Below are 24264 nucleotides of genomic sequence, written 5' to 3' on the forward strand. Positions count from 1 at the left end.
ATTGTTATTTTCTAGAATATTTGTTTTTTTACCTTTTACATTTATATGTATCTGAAATTAATTTTTCTGTCTGTTGTGAGGTAAGAGTCAATTTTTTTTTCTCTATGGATAAGCAATAGACACATTATTTATCGAAAAGATTGCCCTTTTCTTACTGCTCTGTAGTACCATTTTTGTTATAAATCAAGTGTCTATTTAAGGATGGTTCTCTTTCTGGAGTCATTATTTAGTTTAATTGGCATATTTTTCCTTTTCCCAAAACCACACTGTCTAAATTAATGTAGTTTAATAATAAAACTTTTATATCCTTCAGTACAAGTCTTTCTACCTTGTAGTTGCTGTTCTCTTCATTGTCTCCCCCTACTTTCTCTTTTTTCTAGTCTTTCTCCTTCTCCTCCTTATTTTCTTCCTTTTCCAAGATTATTCCTAGCTATTTGCTAAGTTCAAGAGTCTGTTAAGTTAAACACACACACAAACACACCCCTAAACTATTAAGATTTTGGCTGAGATTGCCTTGAATCTATAGGTCAGTTTGGGGAACTGACGTCATTATAATGTTGAGTCTTCCAATCCGTGTTCTAGAAGTATATCTCGTGTTTTAGGCTTTTTTTAGTTTCCTTCAGTGCTGCATCATAGTTTTCTGTGTAGGTGGCTTGCTTATATCTCATGTAGTGTGTTCCTAGGTATTCATTTTTTGATGTTATTGTCAATGATATATCTTAAAAGAATTACATTTTCTAACTCTTCATTGCTCGTATGTAGATATGCAATTAATTCTTGTGTATTTATCTTATATCCAGCAACCTTGCTAAATCACTTTTTAATTCTAATAATTTATTTAAATTTTTTAAAAAATTTCATGTGTGCAATTATATTATTGCTGAATAATAGCAGTTTAATGTCTTCTCTTTAGTCCTGTAGTCTTTTATGTCTGTCAACTTATTGCAGTGGTTAAAACTTGTGCTATCCTGAGTTTTAAGTTCCTTCATGGTTTCTTCTTTCACCCATTTAGAAGGGTAATGATTGATTTCTAAACATAGGCGATTTTCCTCATGACATTTTGTATTGATTAGCTTGATGCCTCTGTGGCCAAACAACATACTTTGAATTATTTCATCCCTTTTACGGTTTTTACACTTCTTTAGGGTTGAGACTATGGTCATTTTGTAATGTTCTGTGTGCTTAAAAAAACCCCTTGTATTTGGCAGTTGTTGGATACTGTGTTCTCGATATGTCAAATAAAATTTCCTAATCATGTAGTTCAAATCTTCTATATCTTTACTGTATTTTTGTCTTTTTCTTCTATTGGTTACCAAGAATAGAATTTAAAAATCTCCTGCTATGATGGTATTTGTGTATTTCTTCTTGTAGTTCCGTGTTTTTGCTGTATGAATTTGAAGGCTGCATAAAAATTTAGAATGCAACATCTTTCTGGTGAATTGAAACTTTTACCATTATGAAATGCATGATTTTATCTCTAGTAATGTTTATTTGTGTTAAACTCTACTTTGTCTTAGACTAATATAACTATACCAGCTTTCACGAGTGTTTGCATAGTGTAACTTTCCATCCTTTTATTTTCACCTAGTTTATTTTCTTATATTTCATGTGTGTTTTGTAAGCAGCATGCAGTTCTATATTTTAATGTCAGTTTTCATAAATTTTGCCTTTTATTTGGAGCACTTAGTTCACATCTACCTATTTACCAAATTATTGGCATATTTGATTTTAAATCCCCCATTTTTCTATTTGCTTTTTATTTCTCCTGCTTCTTTTGTGTTCCCTTTTATCTCTCCTTTTTGCCTCTCTTGCACTGATTGGGCATATTTAGTATTCTGTCTTAATTGAGTTACTCAGTCTTCTGTATTCTTTTAATCATTATCCTAGAGATTATACTATGTGTTCTTGACTTATCAGTGTCTAATATAAAATATTACTATTACCCTTTCCTGTAAAATAACAGAAGATATAACTTCTTTTTTTGCCCCCTCCAAACTTCCATGTTATGCTTTGTGCTCTATTTTTTATAATTTAAAACATGTAATTACTATTCTTTGAAGTCATTATTCATTCAATTTTCTTTTTTCTGGCTTTTTTTTCTTTTTATATTTCTAAGCTCCTGTCTGGGATTTATTTATTTTTTCCTTAATAATAACCTTTCTATATTTCCTTTAGTGCCCTTCTACTGGGGATAAATTTTCTCAGTGTTAGTATGAAAATACCTTTTATTTTGACTTTATTTTTATTTTATTTTATTTTTTTATTGTGTTATATTAATCACCATATTTTACTTGATTTTTTAAAGCTATTTTCTCAGTATATAGAATTCTATGGCAGTGATTTTCTTTTCATACTTTGAAGGTATTTCATGATCTTTTCATTTTCATTGTTTCTGTTGAGAAGTTAGCTGTCCTTGTTGCTCTTTTGAAGGTAAACTGCCTTTCTTTATTTTGAAAATTTTTCTTTAATTTTTTCTGTTTGGTTGAAATTTTAAAAAGTATCTTTTTCCAGTTTTATTGAGAAATAATTGACATATATCACTGTTTAAGCCACATAGATGATTTGATTTATATTTATTGCAATTATCATGATAGCTTCAGCTAACATCCATCATCTCATATAGACGCAAGATAAAGAAAAGAGAAGAGAAAAAAAATTTCTCCTTGTGTTGAGAATGCTTAGGATTTACTCTCTTAACAACTTTCCTATATATCATATGGAGTGTTAACTGTAGTCATCATGTTGTACATCACATCCCTAGTATTTATTTGTCTTATAACTGAAAATCTGTACCTTTTGACCACCTTTCTCTAATTTCCCCTACCTCCACCTTCCACCTCTGGTAACCACATCTGATCTCTCTTTCTATGAGTTTTGTTTTTATTTTTTTAAGTAAGATCATACAGTATTTGTCTTTCTCTTTCTGCCTTTTTTTCACTTAGCATAATGCCTTCAAGGTCCATCCATGTTGTTGCAAATGATAGGATTTCCTCATTTTCCTTGGCTAAATAATATTCCATTGTGTGTACTTATCACAACTTCTTTATTCATTCATCCACGATGTATACTTAAGTTGTTTCCATGTCTTGGCTATTGTAAATAATGCTGCAGTAAACATGGGGGATGCAGATATCTTTTTGAGTTAGTGTTTTGATTTTCTTTGGATATATTCCCAGAAGTGGAATTGCTAGTTCATATGGTAGTTTTATTTTTAATTTGTCGAGGCTACTCCATACTGTTTTTCTTAGTGACTCTACCAATTTACAGTCCCACCAACAGCGCACAAGGAATACCTTTTCTCTAAATCCATGCTAGCATTTGTTTTTTCTTATCTGTTTGATCATGGCCATTCTAATAGGTGTGAGAGGATATCTCACTGTGGTTTTAATTTGCATTTCCCCAATGACTAGGGATGTTGAACATCTTTTCATGTGCCTGTTTGCCTTTTGTATATCTGCTTATAAAAAAATGTCTATTCATGGGGCACCTGGGTGGCTCAGTGGTTAAAGCCTCTGCCTTCGGCTCGGGTCATGATCCCAGGGTCCTGTGATCGAGCCCCGCATTGGGCTCTCTGCTCAGCAGGGATCCTGCTTCATCCTCTCTCTCTGCCTGCTTCTCTGCCTACTTGTAATCTCTGTCTGTCCAATGAATAAATAAAATATTAAAAAAAAATGTCTATTCATCTATTCAAGTCCTTTGCCCATTTTAAAAATTGAATTATTTGTATTTTTGCTGTTAAGTTCTATGAACTCTTTATATATTTTGGATATTAATCCCTTATCAGATATATGGTTTGCAAATATTTTTTTCCATTCTGTATGTTGTCTTTTCACTTTGTTGTTTCTTTTGCTGTATAGAGGCTTTTTAGTTTGATGTAGTCCCACTTGTTTGGTTTTGATTTAGTTGCCTATGCTCTAGGTGTTGTATCCAAAACACCATTACCAACACCCACATTAAGGAGCTTTATTTCTGTGTCTTCTAATAAGACTTCCATGGTTTCAGGTCTTATATTTAAGTCCTTAATCAATTTTGAATTAATTTTTTGTGAGTGGTGTAAGGTAGTGGTTCATGTTCATTCTTTTACATACAAATAATTAAATTATACCAGCACCATTTATTGAAGAAACTCTCTTTTATCCATTGAAGTATTCTTGACTCCCTTGTCAAATATTTACTTGGCTATATATACTTCATTTATTTCTTGGGTTTTGATTCTGTTTCATTGGTCTATTTTTCTGTTTCTATGCAGTACCATACTATTTTGTTTACTATAGCTTTATAGTATAGTTTGAAGTCAGGGAGTGTGATGCCTTCTGTTTTGTTCTCCCATCCTAGGATTTCTTTGGATATCTGGGGTCTTTTATGGTTCCATATACATTTTAGGTTTGTTTTTTTCTATTTCTATAGAAAATGCCATTGGAATCTTGATAGATTGCATTAAATCTATAGGTGGTTTTTGGTAGTATTGACATTTTAATAATATTAATTCTTCTGCTCTATGGACATATAATACCTTTCTATTTATTTGTGTCTTTGATTTCTTTCATTAATGTCTTACAGTTTTCAGAATAGAGATTTTTCACTTCTCTGGTTAAATTTATTTCTAAGTGTTTTATTGTTTTGATGGTATTGTAGATGGGATCAATTTTTTAAATTTCTTTTTCAGAAAATTCATTGTTAATTTATAGAAATGCTACTGATTTTTATGTTAATTTTGTGTCTAGCAACTTTATTGAATTCACTGATAAGACCTAAAAGATTTTTGGTTACATCTTTAGGATTTTCTATCTAAAATCATGTTATATGCAAACAGAGATAATTTTACTTCTTCCTTTCCAATTCTGATACCTTTTATTTCTTTTTCTTACCTGATTGCTCTAGCTAGAACTTCCAGTACTGTGTTGAATACTAGTGCTGAGAATGGGCACTCCTGTCTTGTTCCTGAACTCAATGGAAAGGTTTTCAACTCTTGAATGTTGAGTATGTTGTTAACTGTAGGCTTGTCATATATGACCTTTAGTATGTTGAGATATGTTCCTTGTATGCCTAGTTTGAGTTTTTTTCATGAATAGATGTTGAATTTTGTCAAGAACTTTTTCTGTGCCTATTGAAATGATCATACGATTCTTTTATTTCATTCTATTAATGTGATGTATTACATTAAATGATTTGCATATGTTGAGTGATCCTTGTATCCCAGGGAAAAATCTAATTTGATCATGGTGAATAATACTTCTATGTGCTGCTGAATTTGGTTTGCTAGTATTTTACTGAGAGTTTTTACATCTATATTAATTAGGGATATTGGCCTATAGTTTTCTTTTTTAATAGTATGTTTTTTTGGTTTTGGTATTACGATAAGGATGGCCTAATAAAATGAGTTTGGGAGTATTCCAACCTCTTTGGTTTTTTGGAAGTGTTTGAGAAGGATTGGTGTTCTCTTCTGTAAATGTTTGGTAAAAGTCATCAGTGAGGGGGACACCTGGGTGGCTCAGTTGCTGGGCATCTGCCTTCAGCTCAGATCATGATCCCAGGGTCCTGGGATCGAGCCCCACATCAGGCTGAGTTGGAAGCCTGCTTCTCTCTCTCCCACTCCCCCTGCTTGTGTTCCCTCTCTCACTGTGTCTCTATCAAATAAATAAATAAAATCTTTAAAAAAAATAGTCATCATTGAAGTTATTTGGTTCTGCACTTTTGCTGCTTGGGAGGTTTTTGATTACTGTTCAATCTCCTTACTAGTAATCAGTCTATACAGATTTTCTATTTCTTTCTGATTCAGTCTTGGTAAGTTGTATGTTTCTAAAAATTATTCCATTTTTTCTATGTTGTCCAGTTTGTTGGCATATGGTTGTTCACAGTAGCCTCTTAGGATCTTTTTCTGTGCTATTAGTTGTAATGTCTCCTTTTTCACTTATACTTTTGTTGATTTGGGTCTTCTCTTTTTCTTTGGTTAGTCTAGCTAAGGATTTGCCAATTTTTTCTTTTCAAAGAACCAATTCTTAGTTTGGGTAATCTTTTTTTTTGTTTTTCTGTTCTTTATTTCACTTATTCTGCTCTAATCTTAATTATTTCCTTTCTTCTGCAGACTTTGGACTCAGTTTGTTCTTTTTAGTTCCTTATGGTGTGGAGTTAGGTTGTTTATTTGGTATTTTTCTTGCATCTTAATGTAGTCATCTATTGGTATGAACTTCCCTCTCGGGACTACTTTTACCACATCCCACAGGTATGTTTCCATTTTTGTTTGTCTCAGGAAACTTTTTTATTTCCTCTTCAATTTCTTCTGTGATCCATTGGTTGTTCAAGAGAGTGTTGTTTAATTTCTATGTGTTCATGAATTTTCCATTATTCTTCCTTTTATTGATGTTTATTCTTTTTATTCTAGTTTCATGCCATTGTGGTTAGAGGAGATATGTGGTATGATTTCCTTGAATTTGCTAGGACTTGTTTTGTGGCCTATATATATATGTGTGCCCTACATATATGGTCTGTTTCAGAAAATATTCCATGTGTGCTTTAGAAGAACATGTATTATCCTGTTGTTGGATAGAATGTTCCGTATATGTTTGGCATATTCATTTGGTCTGTAGTATTCAAATGTGCTGTTTCTTTATTGATTATGTCTGGGTGATGTACCCATTGTGGAGAGTAGGTTTTCTTTATTTTTTGATTTTTCAGCAGTTCTACAATGGTATATCTGGTTGTGATATTATTTATGTTTGTCTTTTCCTGGTGGGGGGGCATTCATAGGACTTCATGGTTTGATGTCTCTTGTCAGTTTTGGGAAATTGTCAGGCATTATCTCTATTTTATTAGTGATAATAGTACTTTATTAAGGCATATTTTATGTATAGCAAGATACACCAGGATCAAGATATGGCTGGATCATTTTTGACAAACATATAATGCTCATTTAATCATTACCCAGATAAAGATAGTAGCATGTTTCCATCACCCCCAGAAAGTAATGGCATGACTCTTTCCAATCAGTGCCCTCTTTTCTACCCTGATGTAGTCACTGCTCCTGTTTATATATATTTCCTATATTTGTATAATTCAGAGATTGATATAAGAAGAGATCAAAGTATGTTTGTGTCTGATCAAAGGTTTTGTGTTTTTGACTTCTTCACTCACATAATGTTACTCAGATTAATCTAAGTTGAGGATATTAGTAGTTCTTTTAGTTGCTAAGTAAGTATTCTACTCCATGAATATACTGTGGTTTTTTTTCAACTCTGATTTTGATGTACACCTGGGTTTGTTTCCAATTTATGGCCAATATACATGAAGCTGCCAAGAACATTTTATACAAACCTTGTGTGGGCATATGCATTCATTTCCTTTGGGTATATAACTAGAAGTGTAATTGCTGGGTCACAGAGTTTGTAAGAAAATTCTAAATAGCTCTGTAAAGTGTTTATGCCATTTAACATTTCATCCAATAATGTATGAGAGTTTCAGTTGCTATAAAACATCACTAACACTTGCAACTGTCAGTGTTTTGAATTTTAGTTATTCTGGTGGGTGTGTATCTCATTGTGGTTTTTTTTTTTTTTAAAGATTTTATTTATTTATTTGACAGAGAGAGATCACAAGTAGACAGAGACGCAGGCAGAGAGAGAGAGAGAGGGAAGCAGGCTCCCTGCTGAGCAGAGAGCCCGATGCGGGACTTGATCCCAGGACCCTGAGATCATGACCTGAGCCGAAGGCAGCGGCTTAACCCACTGAGCCACCCAGGCGCCCCTCTCATTGTGGTTTTAATCTGCATTTCCTGGATGACTGATGTTGAGTATTTTTTCAAATACTTGTTGGTCATTCAGATGTTTTATGAAGTACCTGATAAATCTTTCCCATAGGCATTAATTGGATTATTTGCTTTTTTAAAATTTAAATTCAGTTAGCCAACATATGTACATCGTTAGATTTTATTGTAGTGTTCAATGATTCATTAATTGCATATAACACCCAGTGCTCATCAGATCATACCCCGCTTCATGCCTGTTATCCAATCACCTTATCTCCCCTCCTTCATCCCTTCTGCAGCCCTCAGTTTACCTCTCAGAGCAAGAGTCTCTCATGGTTTGTCTCCCTCTCTGATTTCTTCCCATTCAGTTTTCCCTCCCTTCCCCTATGGTCCTCTGTGCTATTTCTTATTTTCCACATGTGAGTGAAACCAGATGACAGTTGTCTTTCTCTGATTGACTTATTTCACTTAGCATAATGCCCTCCAGTTCCATCCATGTTGATACAAATTGTAGGTAATCATTCTTTCTGACAGCTGAATAATATTCCATTGCATATATGAACCACATCTTCTTTATCCTTTTAGCTGTTGAAGGATATCTCAGCTCCTTTCACATGTTGGATATTGTGGACATTGCTGCTATGAACATTGGGGTGCATGTGGCCTTTCTTTTCACTACATCTGTATCTTTGGGGTAAATACCCAGTAATGCAATTGCAGGGTCATAGGGTAGTTCAATTTTAAACTTCTTGATTGTTGTTTTACAGTTGTTGTTTTTTATGTAGTCTGGTAAGAGTCATTTGTTAGATTTATATATTACAAATATTTTCTTTCAATATAGGATTGTTGTTTTACTTTCCTAACAGTCTTCTGATGAGCATGAGTTTTTAATTTTAATAAACTAAAATTTATTATTTTTTCATTTATGGTTAGCGCCTTTTATGTCCTAAGAAATTTTTGCCTTCTCTAAGATCATGAAGTTAGTCTTCCTTGTTTTCTTTTGGAAGCTTTATAGTTTAGCTCACACATTTAAGTGTTTAGTTAAATTTTTGTGTGTGATAGGTATGGCTCATTTATTTGTTTGTTCCAGCATCCTTTGTTGAAAAGTTTATCCTCTGACTTGTATTGACCTCTTGGTCATACATATGTGAGTGTATTTGTGGACTGTATTTTGTTTCATTGATCTGAATACCAGTACAAACTGTCTTAAATAATTTGGCTTTATAGTCTTGAAATCAGATAGTGCAAGTTCTGACCATTTTTCTTTGCCTATTTTAGGTCTAATGCATTTCCATATAAACTTCAGTATCAGGCTTTATTTCTACAAAAATAATTCTGCTGGGATTTGATCTGGGTCATGTAAAATCTATAATTCTATTTGGAAATGACTAACATCATCAAAATATTGTTTTCTAATCCATGAACATGATATATCTCTTCATTATATAGGTCTTTTAAAATTTCTCTTAACAGTGTTCTGTAGTTTTTGGTATAGAATTTTTGTATTTCTTTTGCTAAATTAGTTCCTAGATATTTGATTATTTTGATGCTGTTGTAAATGGCATTATCTAAAAATTCAATTTCCAATTGTTTATTGATAGTATGCAGATATTTAGTTGGTTTTTGCATATTTATCTTTATTCCATGATTTTGTTAAATTCAGTTAGTTCTAGTAGTTGATTGATTCCTTGGATTTTCTATATGAACAATGGTGTCATCTGTAGATAAAGACAAATTTGCTACTTTCTTTCCAATTTTTATACCACTTATTGTTTGTTTACTTTTTTGTCTCATTGCCTAGTACTTTCAGAATAATGCTGAATAGAAGTGGTGTAAGAATGGCCACCATTGTTTTGTTCCTAACTTGAGAGAATATTCACCATTAAGTGGTTGTTAGCTTTAGGGTTTTGCAGATATCCTTTACTGTCAGTTTGAGGAAGTTTTGGTTTCATTTCCAATTGACTAAAGGCTTTATCGCAAATAGATGTTAAACTTTTTCAAATACTTGGATCAACTAAATCAACAACAGATAAGAAAACGATTTATGTATTTCATTGTTTTCTGCCTGTATCTTTACTATTTACTTCCTTTTCTTTTCTTGAGTTTAATTTTCACTCATTTTCCCCCTATTCTTGAAGTGAAGGCTTAGATTGTTGACTTTCAACACTAAAATTTTTTCTAATTACCCATTTTTTTCCTTCAGATTTTTATTTAAATTCTAGTTAGTTAGCATATAGTGTAATATTGGTTTCAGGAGTAGAATTTAGTGATACATCACTTACATATATCACCCAGGGCTCATCATAAAAAGTGCCCTCCTTAATCTCCATTATCCATTTAGCCCATCCCCCACCCATTTCCCTCTATCAACCCTCAGTTTGTTCTCTATCATTAAGAGTCTCATGGTTTGCTTCCCTCTCTCTTTTTTTCCTTCCCATATGTTTATCTGTTTTGTTTCTTAAATTCCATATATGAGTAAAATCATATGGTATTTGTTTTCCTCTTTGACTTGTATTACCATAATACACTCTAGCTCCATCCATGCCATTGCAAGTGGCAAGATTTCATTCCTTTTGATGGCTGAGTAATATTTGTGATTGGTGTTGGTGTTGGTGAAAGAAAGTGGTCCAGTTTCATTCTTCTTCATCATTGCTGTCCAGTTTTCCCAACACCGTTTGTTGAAGAGACTCTCTTTTTTCCATTTGATACTCTTTCCTGCTTTGTCAAAGATTAGTTGACCATATAGCTATGGATCCATTTTTGAGTTTTCTATTCTGTTCCATTGATCTATGTTTCTGTTTTTGTGCCAGTACTATACTGTCTTGATGACTACAGCTTTGTAATAAAGCTTGAAGTCTGGACTCATGATACCTCCAACTTTGCTTTTCTTTTTCAGAATTGCTTTGGCTCTTTGGGGTCTTTTCTGGCTCCATACAAATCTTAGGATTGTTTGTTCTAGTTCTGTGAAAAACGCTGGTGGTAATTATCCATTTAAGGTTACCAGTTCCCTTCTAAGCTCTACATTAGCTGTATCACACAAATTTTGATTTGTTGTGTTTTCACTCTCATTCATTTAAAAGTATTAAAACAATTTTTAGTGCTAGATTATCTTTTACCTGTGTTATTTATGAGAATGTTGTTTAATTTCCAAATATTTGGGTTCTAGTAATTTTTTGTTTTGATTTCTACTGTAATTCATTGTGAATCAGTGAATTTTTTAATACTTCAAGGATATCATGCCATTTTTTCTGATAATGAAACAAATTATAAGACAGAAATTTTACATCATTCTTATGATTTTATAACTAAATGTAATAGGATGTTTTTCCTCTGACTCTTTTAAAGATTTTCTCCTTATTTTTGGTATTTAGTAGTCGTAGTTTAGTTTCATTATGATCTGCTTATGTGTAGTGATGTTTATATTCATTCTGCTTGAGGGTTTGTCAAGCTTCTTGAATTTTTGGTTTCATGTTCATCATCGGTGTTGGAAAAATGTTGGGTGTCATCCTTTCTAGGTATTTACTCTTCCCCTTTCTTTTTCTCCTCTCCTCTTGAGATTTAAAAAAAATATATTTGTTATTGTTTCAGAGGTCTCAGGTACTCCCCCAGTCCATGTTAAAAAAAAAAAAAGTTTATCTGTGTTTTAGTTGGGTTTATATTAACCTGTCTTCACATTTATGAATTCTTTCTTATGTTGTTTGTGCCCAATATTTTTTAAAAAGTTTATTTAATTATATATGTGCATATGGTGTTTGTTTGGTTTTGTTTTCCTTATCCCTCTTTCTGAAATTCCAATGACACATATGGTAGACCTTTCTTCCATGTCTCCTATGAATAATTTTTGTATTCTCTTCCCTAATTTCATCTTTCTGTGCTTCATGCTGAACCTTTTTTTCCAACTTATCTTCCTGTTCACTAATTCTTTAGCTTCCCAGTTGTATTCTTAGTTTTGCTAATTATATTTTTAAGTTCTAAATTTCCATTTGGTGATTTAAAGGAGAAATACCAGTTCCTTGATGATTATTTTCTAACTTGTCTTTTACTTTATAGAACATATTAAGCATAGTTATTTATTTTTTTTTTAAAGATTTTATTTATTTATTTGACAGAGAGAGATCACAAGTAGACGGAGAGGCAGGCAGAGAGAGAGAGAGAGGAGGAAGCAGGCTTCTTGCTGAGCAGAGAGCCCGATGGGGGACTCGATCCCAGGACCCTGAGATCATGACCTGAGCCGAAGGCAGCGGCTTAACCCACTGAGCCACCCAGGCGCCCAAGCATAGTTATTTTAAAGTTTGTTTCTGATAATTCAATTTTATGAATCTCTGGAAATTCTGATTTTATTATCATTTCTTTTTTTAAATTGTCTTACATTTTTATGTATTTTTAAATTTTGTGAAAGACAATAGATAGAAAAACTATAGAGCTCATTTGAGGTTTAGAATGTTATATTTCATCAGATAGGGTTTGCTTTTGCCTCTGGAAATTTTGAGGCTATGGACATTGGCAATCCAGGTCACCTTAATGCAGCTCAAAAGAAAGACGTATCGTACATTCTTGAGATGATTTGAAGCTGGTCGTCAGTCCCTTTGAGGGTTGGTCTAACTCTGTTTCCCTTTACTCTATAGTATGGCATTTTGGGATGTCTGCCTACAATGTCTAGGGAGATTTTTAGGTCTCCCATTCCTTGATTGTCCCCAAATTTCAATTTTTGTTCTCCTACTTCAAAGAGTTTGTTGAAATCTGCTCATCATGTGGAATTGGCAGATAAAGAAATAGGCAAAGGAGGAAACATGGCCTTAAATGCCATTTTCACCTTTTGATGATTCTTTCTTTTTTTTTTTTGAATCATGGCCCAATAGTTCTCCCATAGTGTTCTCTGGTGTTTTGTGTTGTTTTGTTTTTGGTTGGTTTGTTTTGCTTTTAATCTTGTCCAGTTTTCTAATTGTTCTCAATAGGACAATTAGCTTATATTAATTTGTCTGTCGTTTGTGAGGAAATGGAACCTAAACTCTTTTTCTGTAATATTGTCAAGAGTGGAATGTAAGTTATATATATATTTTTTAGTTCAGCATATATAAGAATATCTTTCTATTTCTTCACACATGGAAGGAAACTGCTTCACTGTGAAAAATATGTAAATATTGTTTCATTGTTTTCTGGCATTTAGAATTATAGAAGACAGATCTTAAACCAGTGTGATTTGTCTGCTATAGAAATCATTTTGGTTGCTCTTAGTTCTTAGAGATTCACTTATTAAAAAAACTTTTCTTAAATATATACATTTTAAAGGATTTATTTCTTTATTTGAGAGAAAGAGAGTGAGAGAGAGAATGAGTGGAATGGGTAGAGGGAGTGGGATAGAGAATCAAGAAGACTCCACACTGAGGAAGGAGCCCAACTCAGGGCCTGATCTCACGACACTGAGATCACAACTTGAGCTGAAGCCAGGCATTGGAGGCTCAATCGACTATGCCACCCAGGTGCCCTTTTCTTAAATATTTTTTATATGAGCATCTTTTTATTGACTTTTGCCTATAACATTAAGAGTGCTTTCAATCTGGAAATTCAGGCCCTTTTTCAATCTTTTAAAGGAAACTTCCCATTAATGAAATTTTAAATTATTGCTTTCTTCAAATTGTTTTGGTATCTTTCTCAGGAATACCCATAATTCATAGGTCAGATTTTCATTTTCTATGCTGTGAAGCTATTCTAACCACTATTTTCTGTATTTTTATCTTCTATATTCTTGGCTTCTCAGTTTGGTTTACTGTATAACTTACATGACTTTTCCCCCAAATCAGCTGTATTTATTGTTTTGAATCTGGGTTTCTAATTTTGCTCTTTTATTTTTAGTTTAATTATACTTATTGTATCTCTTGTCCAAATTCTTTTTTTTTTTTTTTAAGATTTTATTTATTTATTTGACAGAGAGAGAGATCACAAGCAGGCAGGGAGGCAGGCAGAGAGAGGAGGAAGCAGGCTCTCCGCAGAGCAGAGAGCCCGATGCAGGGCTCGATCCTAGGACGCTGGGATCATGACCTGAGCCGAAGGCAGAGGCTTTAACCCACTGAGCCACCTAGGCGCCCCTCCAAATTCATTTTTTTTTTTAAAGATTTTATTTATTTATTTGTCAGAGACAGAGGGAGAGAGAGTGAGCGAGCACAGGCAGACAGAGAGGCAGGCAGAGGCAGAGGGAGAAGCAGGCTCCCCGCCGAGCAAGGAGCCCGATGTGGGGCTCGATCCCAGGACCCTGGGATCATGACCTGAGCCGAAGGCAGCCGCTTAACCAACTGAGCCACCCAGGCGTCCCTCCAAATTCATTTTTATCTCATTCTCTTAGCTTCCCATCTCACCATGAATTTCTTTGACTTTCTACTCCTGTTTTTATAGAGGCCATGTGTTCTCACATCAAGTTGCAGGTGCTATAATACCTTCCTAAAACATTTTGATTCATAGACTGGATAGTTTTTCTCGGGTGTCAGCTTGATAGTCTTTCCTTTGAAGTATCTATTTGGTTAGCCCTTCATTTTTTTCTTTTAAAATCAATTTTGCTGGTCCATTAGTGGCCAAGTGGTCTGGACTATGCCCCATGGTGGCACTGTCCTAGCTGGACCACTGGCCACCCCTGCAGTGTTAACTAGATTGTTGTGTGGCCTGATGGCTATTTTCATTCCACATGTGTGCAAAGACTTGAGCTAGGCTGCATGGGTTCCATCCTGAATCCAGCATGACCTCATCAAGTTACTTAAGCTCTCTGTGCTGGATCTGTGACCTTTGAGGATATGGCCATGGACTTTTAACTCTAGAAGGGTAGCAGCAGCTTGATTCTGCTTAGAGGACTGTCTTCAGGGATGTGATGCTAGAAAAAGGTAGGAACTTCACCTCAGTGGGATGCCCTGTTTCCATATCAGATATGATCTTCAAATTGGAGCCAGGAGAATAGTTATGGATGGTGGCAGAAGGAACACCCACTCCAGGTTGTCTAGGAGATGACTGGGGAACTGGTAAATAAAATAGAAATACACCAAGAATATAAAGAGGGACTTTTGAATCAAATGAATTGCATCTATGATAAAATACCTACACATAGCAGAAAGGCTATATGGATATGAAGATTTTGCAAACATATTTCATTTTATCTCATTTGTAAACGTAATTTGTCCCATCAAGACAAAAACTCCATGAACATGTCTTAGGTGGAAGAAGTTTAAAAGCTGGGGCGCCTGGGTGGCTCAGTGGGTTAAGCCACTGCCTTTGGCTCAGGTCATGATCTCAGGGTCCTGGGATCGAGTCCCGCATCGGGCTCTCTGCTCAGCAGGGAGCCTGCTTCCCTTCCTCTCTCTCTGACTGCCTCTCTGCCTACTTGTGATCTCTGTCAAATAAATAAATAAAATCTTTAAAAAAAAAAAAAGAAGTTTAAAAGCTAACTTAGATTTACTTAATTTAGAAGAAAGAGCCTTTATGAACATGATGGAGATGAAAAATCATTCAGTTATAATTAATTTCAAATGAAGCATGACAAAATTCATACAGGTAGGAAAACCTATGAATGTGGGAACATGTTTAGTTAGAAGTCATATCTATATCTGATTGGACACTAGGACATCCATTGTCCATCCTGGAGAGAAAACCTATGGATGTAATGAGTGTGGGAAAGTCTTTACTGATCAATCATCCTTTACTAGAAAAGTGAGATCTCATACAGGTGAAAGATACTATGAATGCCAATTCCACCAGTAGTAGAATTCCACCATTTAGTAGAAAAATGTGTCTCATTAAACACCAGAGAATTCAAATTAGAGAGAAACTATGAACGTGGAAATGCCTTCAGTAGTAGTTCTTATCTTAATCAGTGCGTACTGGTAATAAACCCTATAAATGTAATAAATGTGGGAAGCTATGGTAGGTTGTTATAGCAGCCCCGAGATACTAAAACATCATTATTGCATATAAACTTCAAATCATCAAAATTACTTTGGCAAGAAGAATTCTGAGTTTTTTTTCTCTTCTGAACATGTGCCAGTTAGGATTCCTTTGTGTTGAAAAAGACAATACTTTTATTTTTTTTTAAAGGGTTGTATCATTTATTTATTTATTTGTTTACCTATTTATTTTTTAAAGGTTTTATTTATTTATTTGACAGAGAGAGAGAGAGAGGAGATCACAAGTAGGCAGAGAGGCAGGCAGAGGGAGAGGGAGAAGCAAGCTCCCTGCTGAACAGGGAGCCCAATGCGGGGCTCGATCCCGGGACCCTGAGACCATGACTTGAGCTGAAGGCAGAGGCTTAACACACTGAGCCACCCAGGTGCCCCCCAAATGACAAAACATTTAAAATTTAGTTAACAAAAGGAAGTTTATCAGTACATATCATGGGAAAGTCCAGTATAGCTACTTCAAAGGAGAAATAGAGATAATTTGACATTTTACGAAAAGACTCAATATTGAGTCTTCTGATCTATGAACATGGTGTATCTAACCATTTATTTAGGCCTTGTTTAATTTTTCTCAGCAGTGTTTTCTAGTTTCCAGTGTATAGGTCTTATAGATATTTGTCAAAGTTATTCCTGAATACCTTATGGGTTTGGATGCTATTGTAAATAGTATTTAAGAATTTAATATTCTACTTGTTCATTGCATAATAAATAATTACATAAAAATGTAATTGAATGTATTTTTACTTTATATCCAGTGACCTTGCTAAACTCTCTTGGTTTTTGGAGCTTATTTGTAAGTTTCTTAAGATTTTCTGGGTACATGATTATCCTCTCTTGCAGATAAATATAATCAAAATTTTTTCTTCTTCCTTCCTAGTTTGTTTGTCTTTCTGATTTGCCTGCCTGCTTCCTTTCATCCCTCCCTCCCGCTCTCCCTTCTTTACTTCTTTCCCAGCTATCTTCCTTCCTTTCTCTCTTTCTTTTCTTCATTGCTCTGGCTCATATTTCCAGTTCAGTATTGAATAAAAGTGCTGTAAGTGAATATCTTTGCTTTCTCCCCCAGTTCCTAGGAGGCTTGTATTCAGACTTTTGGCATTAAATCTGATGTTTGTAGGCTTTCCGCAGATGCTTTGTATCAAAGTGAGGAAGTTCCTCTTTATTCTTAGTTTACTGAGAGTTTTTATCATCAGTGAATGTCAATTTTAGTTAAATACATTTTCTTCTAGTGAGATGATCACATGACTTCTTTATTTTGTCGATATGGTAAATTACATTGATACACTTTGTGTTGTGAATCCAACCTTATATTAACTGGGGTAAGGCCCATATTGTCAGCTATATTATGTTGCCACACTCAATTTGCCAGTTTTTTAAGTTTTCTTGCTCCTACATTTATGAGGGGCATTGATCTAGTTTTCTTTTATTATAATTGCTATCTGTTTTGTTTACAGAGTAATGCTGACCTCAAAAAATGGGTTGGGAAGAGTTTCCTCCTGTTCTATTTTCTTAAAGCATTTTTGTAGGATTTGTATTTTTTATTCCTTAACAGTTAATAGAATTCACTGGTGACACCATCTGGACTTGAGGTTTTCACTGTAGGAAGGTTTCACATTATCGATTCAATTTAATGTTATGGGGCATTTAAGTTTTCTACTTTTTATTCAATCATGTTTGTAATTTTGTTACTTGTTTTTTGAGGAATAAACAATTTCTGTGTTTTGTCCAACTGACCAAATTTATCGGCATATCTGTAGGATCTGTGGTGCTGACCTAGCTTTCACTCTTGATACTGATAATTTGTTTTTTTCTCTATTTTTTTTCAATCAGGCTAGCTAGGTGGCTTATAAATTTTATTGAACTTTCCAAAGAATCAGTGCTTGGTTTTATGATTTTCTCTATTGGTTTCTTATTCCCAATTTCATTGATTTCTGCCTCTACCTTTATTATTCCTTCTGTTAACATTGAGTTTAACTTGTTCTTTTTCTGTCTTATTAAGATAGAAGCATAAATTTTTTATTTTAGACATTTTATGTGATCTAATTCAAGAATTTAAAGCCATAAATTTATCTTTAAGCATTGTTTTATTTCATTCCGCAAATTTGATATGCTGTGATTTCATTGAATTTCAATGCAGTATATTTTCTAATATTTCTTTTGATTTTTCTTTTGATTTATGGGTTGTTTAGAAGTGTGTTTTTTTAAGTGCACAAATATTTTGTGATTCTTCAGATATCTTTTTGTCCATTTTTAGTTTAATTTCATTGTGGTCAGGAAATTTACTTTATGATTTCATTCCATCTAAAATTTTCAGCCTTATTTTATGGACCAGAATATTGTCTCAAGACTGAGAGAGGATTGTTGAAATTTACAGCATTAATTATAGACTTATTTCTCTTTCAGTTCTGTTAGTTTGTTTCATTTAATTTGAAACTCTATCATTAGATGCACACATATTTGTGATTATTATGTCATTTTGATGAATTGACTCTTTCATCATGAAATATTCTTCTTTATTACTAGTAATATTATTTGTTCTAGAGTCTACTTCTCTCATATTTATATAGACACTCCAGCTTTCTTGTAAGTAGCATTATATAAGTGTGGTGTATTTTTTTTTCCTGTTTACTCTTTTAAAAAAATATTTATTTATTTGAGTAATCTCTACACCCAATGTGGAGCTCAAGTTCCCAATCCTGAGACCAAGAGTTGCATGCCCTTCTGACTGAGTCAGCCAGGTCCACCTCTGTTCACTTTTAACTTATCTATCTTTATATTTCCAAGTGTGTTTCTCACAGGCAGAATATATTTGGGTAATGTTTTTTTGAAAAAATTAAATCCTTTTTGACAATCTCTGCCTTTTATCATTTACATGCCATGTAATTATTGTTTAAGTCATTTACATTTAATGTAATTGCATATGGTTGGGCTGAAGTCTGTCATCTTACACTTGTTTTCTATTTGTCCCATCTATTCTTTGCTCCCTTTTAAAAAAAAATATCTTGTCTTCTTTTTGGTTAATTGTTTTCAGTATTTCATTTTATCTCTGCATTGAATTATCAGCTATACCATTTTTAAGAAGAATTGCTCTAGGGTTTACAATATGTACTTTTAACTTCACAGTCTACCTTCAAATAATATCATACTAGTTTACATGTAATATAAGAACCCTGGGCACTTTCATTTCCTCCCTCCCATAATTTTTGTTCTTGTTATCAAATATTTACTTCCATATATATTTTTAGTTTCATAATACATGGCTGTTATTGTTTTAAACAGTAAATCATTTTTTAACATTACACAAATATAGGTAGAAAGTCCTTTGTTCACCATATTTGCCATGTGCTGAACACTATGTCTAGTGTAGGTCCTAGCTTCCATCTGGTATCATTTTCCTTTAGGCTTTCTTTAATGTTTCTTGTTGTGGAGCTCAGCTGGCAATGAATTCTCTTATCTTGTGTTTGTCTTCAATTAGTCTTTATTTTATATTCAGTTTTGAAGGATATTTTCATTGGCTATAGAATTCTAGGTTGACAGTTTTTTTCTTTCAGCCTAATAAAGATGTCGTTCCATTGTCTTCTGGGTTGCATTGTTTCTGACGAGAAATCAGCGATCATTCTTATCTTTGTTCCCCTGTAAGTAATGTGTCTGTTTTTTTGTTTTTTGTTTTTTTTCTTGGTTGCTATTAAGATTTTCTCATTATCATGGTTTTTCATGAGTTTGATTATAATGAGTTTTGGTGTGATTTTCTTTGCTTTTATTTTGCCCAAGATTCATTGAGCTTCTTGGATCTGTGGGCTTATAGTTTTTATCAAATTAAAAAAAAAATTCATTGCTTTTTCAAATATCTCCCTCTTCCCCCCTTTTACTCCTTTGGACTTTTAGCCACATGTGCTTTATACTGCCTAATATTTTCCCACAGCTCACTAAGGCTCTGTTTATTTTTCTTCCAGTTCTTCAGTTTCAGTAGTTTCTGCTGCTGTGTTTTCTAATTCACTGATCTTTCCCTGTGCATTGCCTAATCTACCATTAAGCCCATTCAGTGAATTTTCCATGTTCTATATTACATTCTTAATTTTAGAAAATCCATTTGGTTCTTTTATGTATTTTTCATCTCTATTCTCATTGTGTTCATATTTTCCTTTGAATGTGTTTATAATAGCTGTTTTTAAGTTCTTGTTTGCTAACTACCTCATCTTCTATAATTTCTGGGTTTATTTCTATTGATCAGTTTTTTCCCCCCTGATTATGGGTAACATTTTTTTTCTTTTTCAAATATTGAATAATTTTTACTGGATGTCGGACTTTATGAGTATTACATTATTGAGTATCTGAATTTTGTTTTCTTCCGTTATAGTGTTTTGAGGTTTGTTTTGGCTCTCAAGTTACTGGTGGATCAGCTTGACCCTTTTAGGGCTTGTCCTTATGCTTTGTTAGGGGGAGACTGGAATAACTTTTCCCCTAATGTTAGTTTAACCATACTGCTAAGGTATAACCTCCTAGAGTCTCTATTGAATGTTCCAGGTTTTCACTTAGTTCCCTTCACTCTGGTCGGTTGGAACTTGAATATCTCTCAGATGAGATGTAGGAATTCTTCTGCTTACAGATCCTGCATAGTTGTCCTCTAAGTAGCCTATAGAGTTTTGTCTTACACATGTTCTGCTTATTATAAAGCCAAAGACCTAAAAAGATTCTTACTCAGATTGCTGGAGCTCTTTCTTAGCATAACTCCCTCTTCTTTGCTATACTACGTAGCAAATATAAGTCACCTTGCTTCTTTATACTACAGGTTTTGTCCCCTCAATTCAATGAAACCACCCAACTGTGCTTATCTTTCTCTTTCCATACCCAAGGTCCAGAAATTGCTTCCAGGAAGAAAGCCAGGGTGATTGTAGGACTGGCTTTATTGTTCCTCTTCTCTCAAGGATCATTCTTCTGCACTACCTATTGTCCAATTTCTGAAAACAGTTGTTTTGTATATATTTTTGTGTTTTATAATTGTTTATGATGGGAGGGCCAGACCAATACCAGTTACTCTGTTGTAGTTAGAAGCAGATTTCTTATCTGCCATGTTTTTAGATTATATATATTTTTATTTTCAAAGGAAGGGAGATCTATCATGACTGAATTTATCATATAGTAAGATATGTAGATTGATCCTATATCAGAATCAATTGTAGTGGTTTTCCCAATTAAAAAATACCTGTTCTCTACCTTTAAGGATTTTGATTCAGCAGATTTAACATGAGTTTCAGGCATCATATATTTGAAATCTTGACAAGTGATTTTTGATGCCCAAGAAACACTAATAATCCCTATTCTGGTAAGTTTAAAGCTTAGTGTGACTTTAGTAAACTAAGTGAGGTATCCTATAATCTATTCTTAACTCAGTGACACTCTGTAAAAATGAAATAAAATATTAGAGGAGTAGGACCTCCCAGATATCCCCACCATCTACATGTAAAGCATTAATTTCTGGCAAGGCAGGAGTCTTTAGAGCCCTGTTCAAGTGCTGTGGCTGTTGTATATTCTTATTTCCTTGTACCTTTGCCATAGCAGTTGTTACATATCTTGACTATTACTCCTATCTATAAGTGTCAAGGCTTCTTAATATTTATAAAGTGATCTGCAAATATTCTCATAATACAAGGATTCAGTAATGGCTAGCAGATTTTATCTTGTGTGCCAACTCTGTTTTACTAGTGGTAACTCTGTGGACCTCTGTGTTGAGAAGGATTTTAAGGCCACTTCTGGACTCAGCAGGAAGGAATGCTCTTATGGATTAGTGACATCTGTCATGAGTTTGGGATTGGAGGAAAAGACACATGTCCTATGTATTTGCAACTCATATACTGGTTAAAGGCAGTCTTTTTTGCAAGGTTTCTCTAATTACAGAAGAAAACTTGTTGCTGCTATCTATATTCATCTTGACTTCCACATGTAAGAAACATTTTATGGTCTTGGAATGTCTGTATTCAAATTATTTCTTCATTTATCCATTCTTTCCTGATTTATTTATTCTTTTGTTCTCCCTAAAATTATAATCAATATGATACTGTGCTTTTTAGAGTAGTGGTTTTTGTTCTGTATTTCTTGTCTTATTTTAAATAAATTGACCCATTGTGTATTTTTTCAAGACAGTGGCTCCATTGACCTTATTTTCCTAAATATCAAATCAGACACATATCTTGTTTAACCATTGGCTAAAAGATTTGAAGTTGGAACACCCCTGGCAGAAAACTTTGTATGGTCTGGAAGATTAATTCATATTTTTGAATTATAATTGGACATATAACTAAGTAAAAATATCCTCTCATCTGCCAATTCTAGTATATTAAGCCAATCATACTCCTGTAAGATTAGAATTTGACAATTTAGAAAATTTTCCTACTTTCAAACATGTAATTTTATTGCATTTTAATTTTTATTTATTTTTTTAAAAAGACTTATTTATTTATTTATTTATTTGACAGAAAGAGAGCACAAGTAGGCAGAGTGGCAGGCAGAGGGAGAAGGAGAAGCAGGCTCTCCATTGAGCAGAGAGCCCAATGTGGGGCTTCATCCCAGGACCCTGGGATCATGACCTGAGCCGAAGGCAGCCACTTAACTGACTGAGGCACCCAGGCACCCCTTTATTGCATTTTTAAATGATGGAGTATTGCTAGCTAAGTGCTTTGAACTACCAAATAATCTAGATAAAGATAATTACTTGTGACTTTCATTCTGATCTATCCCAGATCACTTGATCTTACCTTCATTCTGTGTGATACTGTGTTAAGGAGTGGGTATTAGCAAATTAGCAGAGGTTAATGTGGGTCACAGTCTGTGGTATGAGAGGGAGATATATATATATTTCATTTGGGCAAGAAATTCATTTTCCATTCTCTACATTTGGTGAGAATGGGGTGGAACATGGGATAGTGGAGGTTGCCTTACCATTCATTTCAGTTATTATGAGTTTGAAATACTTCCTCGTGTTAGAAATCTAGGATGCTCAGCTTAATATGTACTACAATGGAAAGATCAGTGTTAAGAACCAAGAGATAGAGGTTTTAGTCTCAAGTTGTCATTTATTAACTCTGTGACGCCAATGGGCTACTTCAACTTTGTAACTTCCTCTTACTAATACAGGAAATGAGATTTATAATCTGCTATACCTATTCCACTGGGCTGCTGGCAGAATGAAGTGAAACCATAGATATGTACAAACCTTGGAGAACTTACTGATAGTAGTATATCATTGGGAAGTAATATAATGGCACTGTTATACTACCTTATACCTTATACCTTATATGAGCTTGTCTCTTCTATGGAAAAATAAATGGAGTTATGATATCTTTGTTCAATTTTTAAGTTTGTCTTAGATTTAAAAATGATTATCTTAGGAAGCCTTCTGATGATGGTTCTGCTTAGGAAGAAGAAGGCTAGTGTAATATCTGCTATGCTTTTACTAGGGCTCTAATAACTTCAATGAGGAGAGTTCATCAGCTATGCTTTGCTTTACAGCTTGGAATCCCATCCACTGCCAGCACATTGAATGCCACAACGCAATTAACAAGCCAGCTGTGAAGGTACTGTTTTATTAGATAAATATGGTGCCATATTGTATTGTCAGTGGTCAGATTATCAGGAGCTGAATGACATGGAGTAGACTGCCTCCTTCTCCATAAAGCAGAGAGGCCTGTGCTCTGTGGTAAACTCAAGCACTTCTGTGTTCAATCTGACTGTGCTTTGGTGGATTGGTTGAAGACAGAGCAATGAATAGTGGTGACTGAAGGGTTTGGCTATGGGTTCTTGGTCAAGTGGTGTGTAGCAATGAGTAATTATTAGAATAATCCTGGTGGAACTCTTACATAGTCCCACTTGGCTTCTCTCTTTTTTAATAAACTCAAGGAAATATACTTTGCCCCTGTTTCACTCATTTCAGATTATGAGAGTTTGGTATATAACTGCGAATTCAAGAGTCATATGACCAAAATGAATAAAATTGTTAAATTTTGGCTCAGATCATAGATATGACTTAGGGGTTGTTGGGGAGCAAACACATGGAAAAAGTATGTTAGAGGTAAGGGAACAGGGGTTATTTTTTTAAGTTTTTAAATTTTTAATTTTAATTTTTTAGATTTTTAAATTTTTATTTATTTGGCAGACAGAGATCACAAGTAGTCAGAGAGGCAGGCAGAGAGCCTGATGCGGGGCTCGATCTCAGGACCCTGGGATCATGACCTGAGCCAAAGGCAGAGGCTTTAACCCACTGAGCCACCCAGGTGTCCTAAGGGAACAGGGGTTTAGAGAGGCAAGACACTTTCCTAAGCCAGAACCAGGTACCTTCACTCTAAGCCTTATTCTTGTTCTACCACCACAAATTTCCCTGTCTTGTTATAACCCTGAATCTTTGAAGTCGAATGTTAAGAAAAACAATCACACCTTTTAACAAAATTACTTATGGCATATCTGTTGGTTCAGTACTTGGCTGGAGAGACCTGTGTCTGGATTTGCAAGGATTAATTTTTTATAATAAGAAGAGTAGGAGTAACATCAAGTCGTTAGAGTTCACAGATACCTATTAGAACCTAGTGTCCTGAGAGTTTG

At 34.1% G+C, this 24264-nt stretch overlaps 1 protein-coding gene across 1 annotated transcript in view; it reads left to right on the top strand.

The window, feature by feature from the left end:
- Nucleotides 1-24264, top strand: part of LOC111148642 (unc-79 homolog, NALCN channel complex subunit) — a 240028-nt gene that overhangs the window by 68093 nt on the left and 147671 nt on the right. The window contains exon 8 of the mRNA XM_022505392.1: nucleotides 23179-23243. Within this exon, the coding sequence (XP_022361100.1) occupies nucleotides 23179-23243 (65 nt within the window). The remainder of the gene's footprint in view (nucleotides 1-23178; nucleotides 23244-24264) is intronic.

This window comes from Enhydra lutris, unplaced genomic scaffold (assembly GCF_002288905.1).
Source record: "Enhydra lutris kenyoni isolate GAN:26980312 unplaced genomic scaffold, ASM228890v2 scaffoldscaffold20, whole genome shotgun sequence".
NCBI lineage: Eukaryota > Metazoa > Chordata > Mammalia > Carnivora > Mustelidae > Enhydra > Enhydra lutris.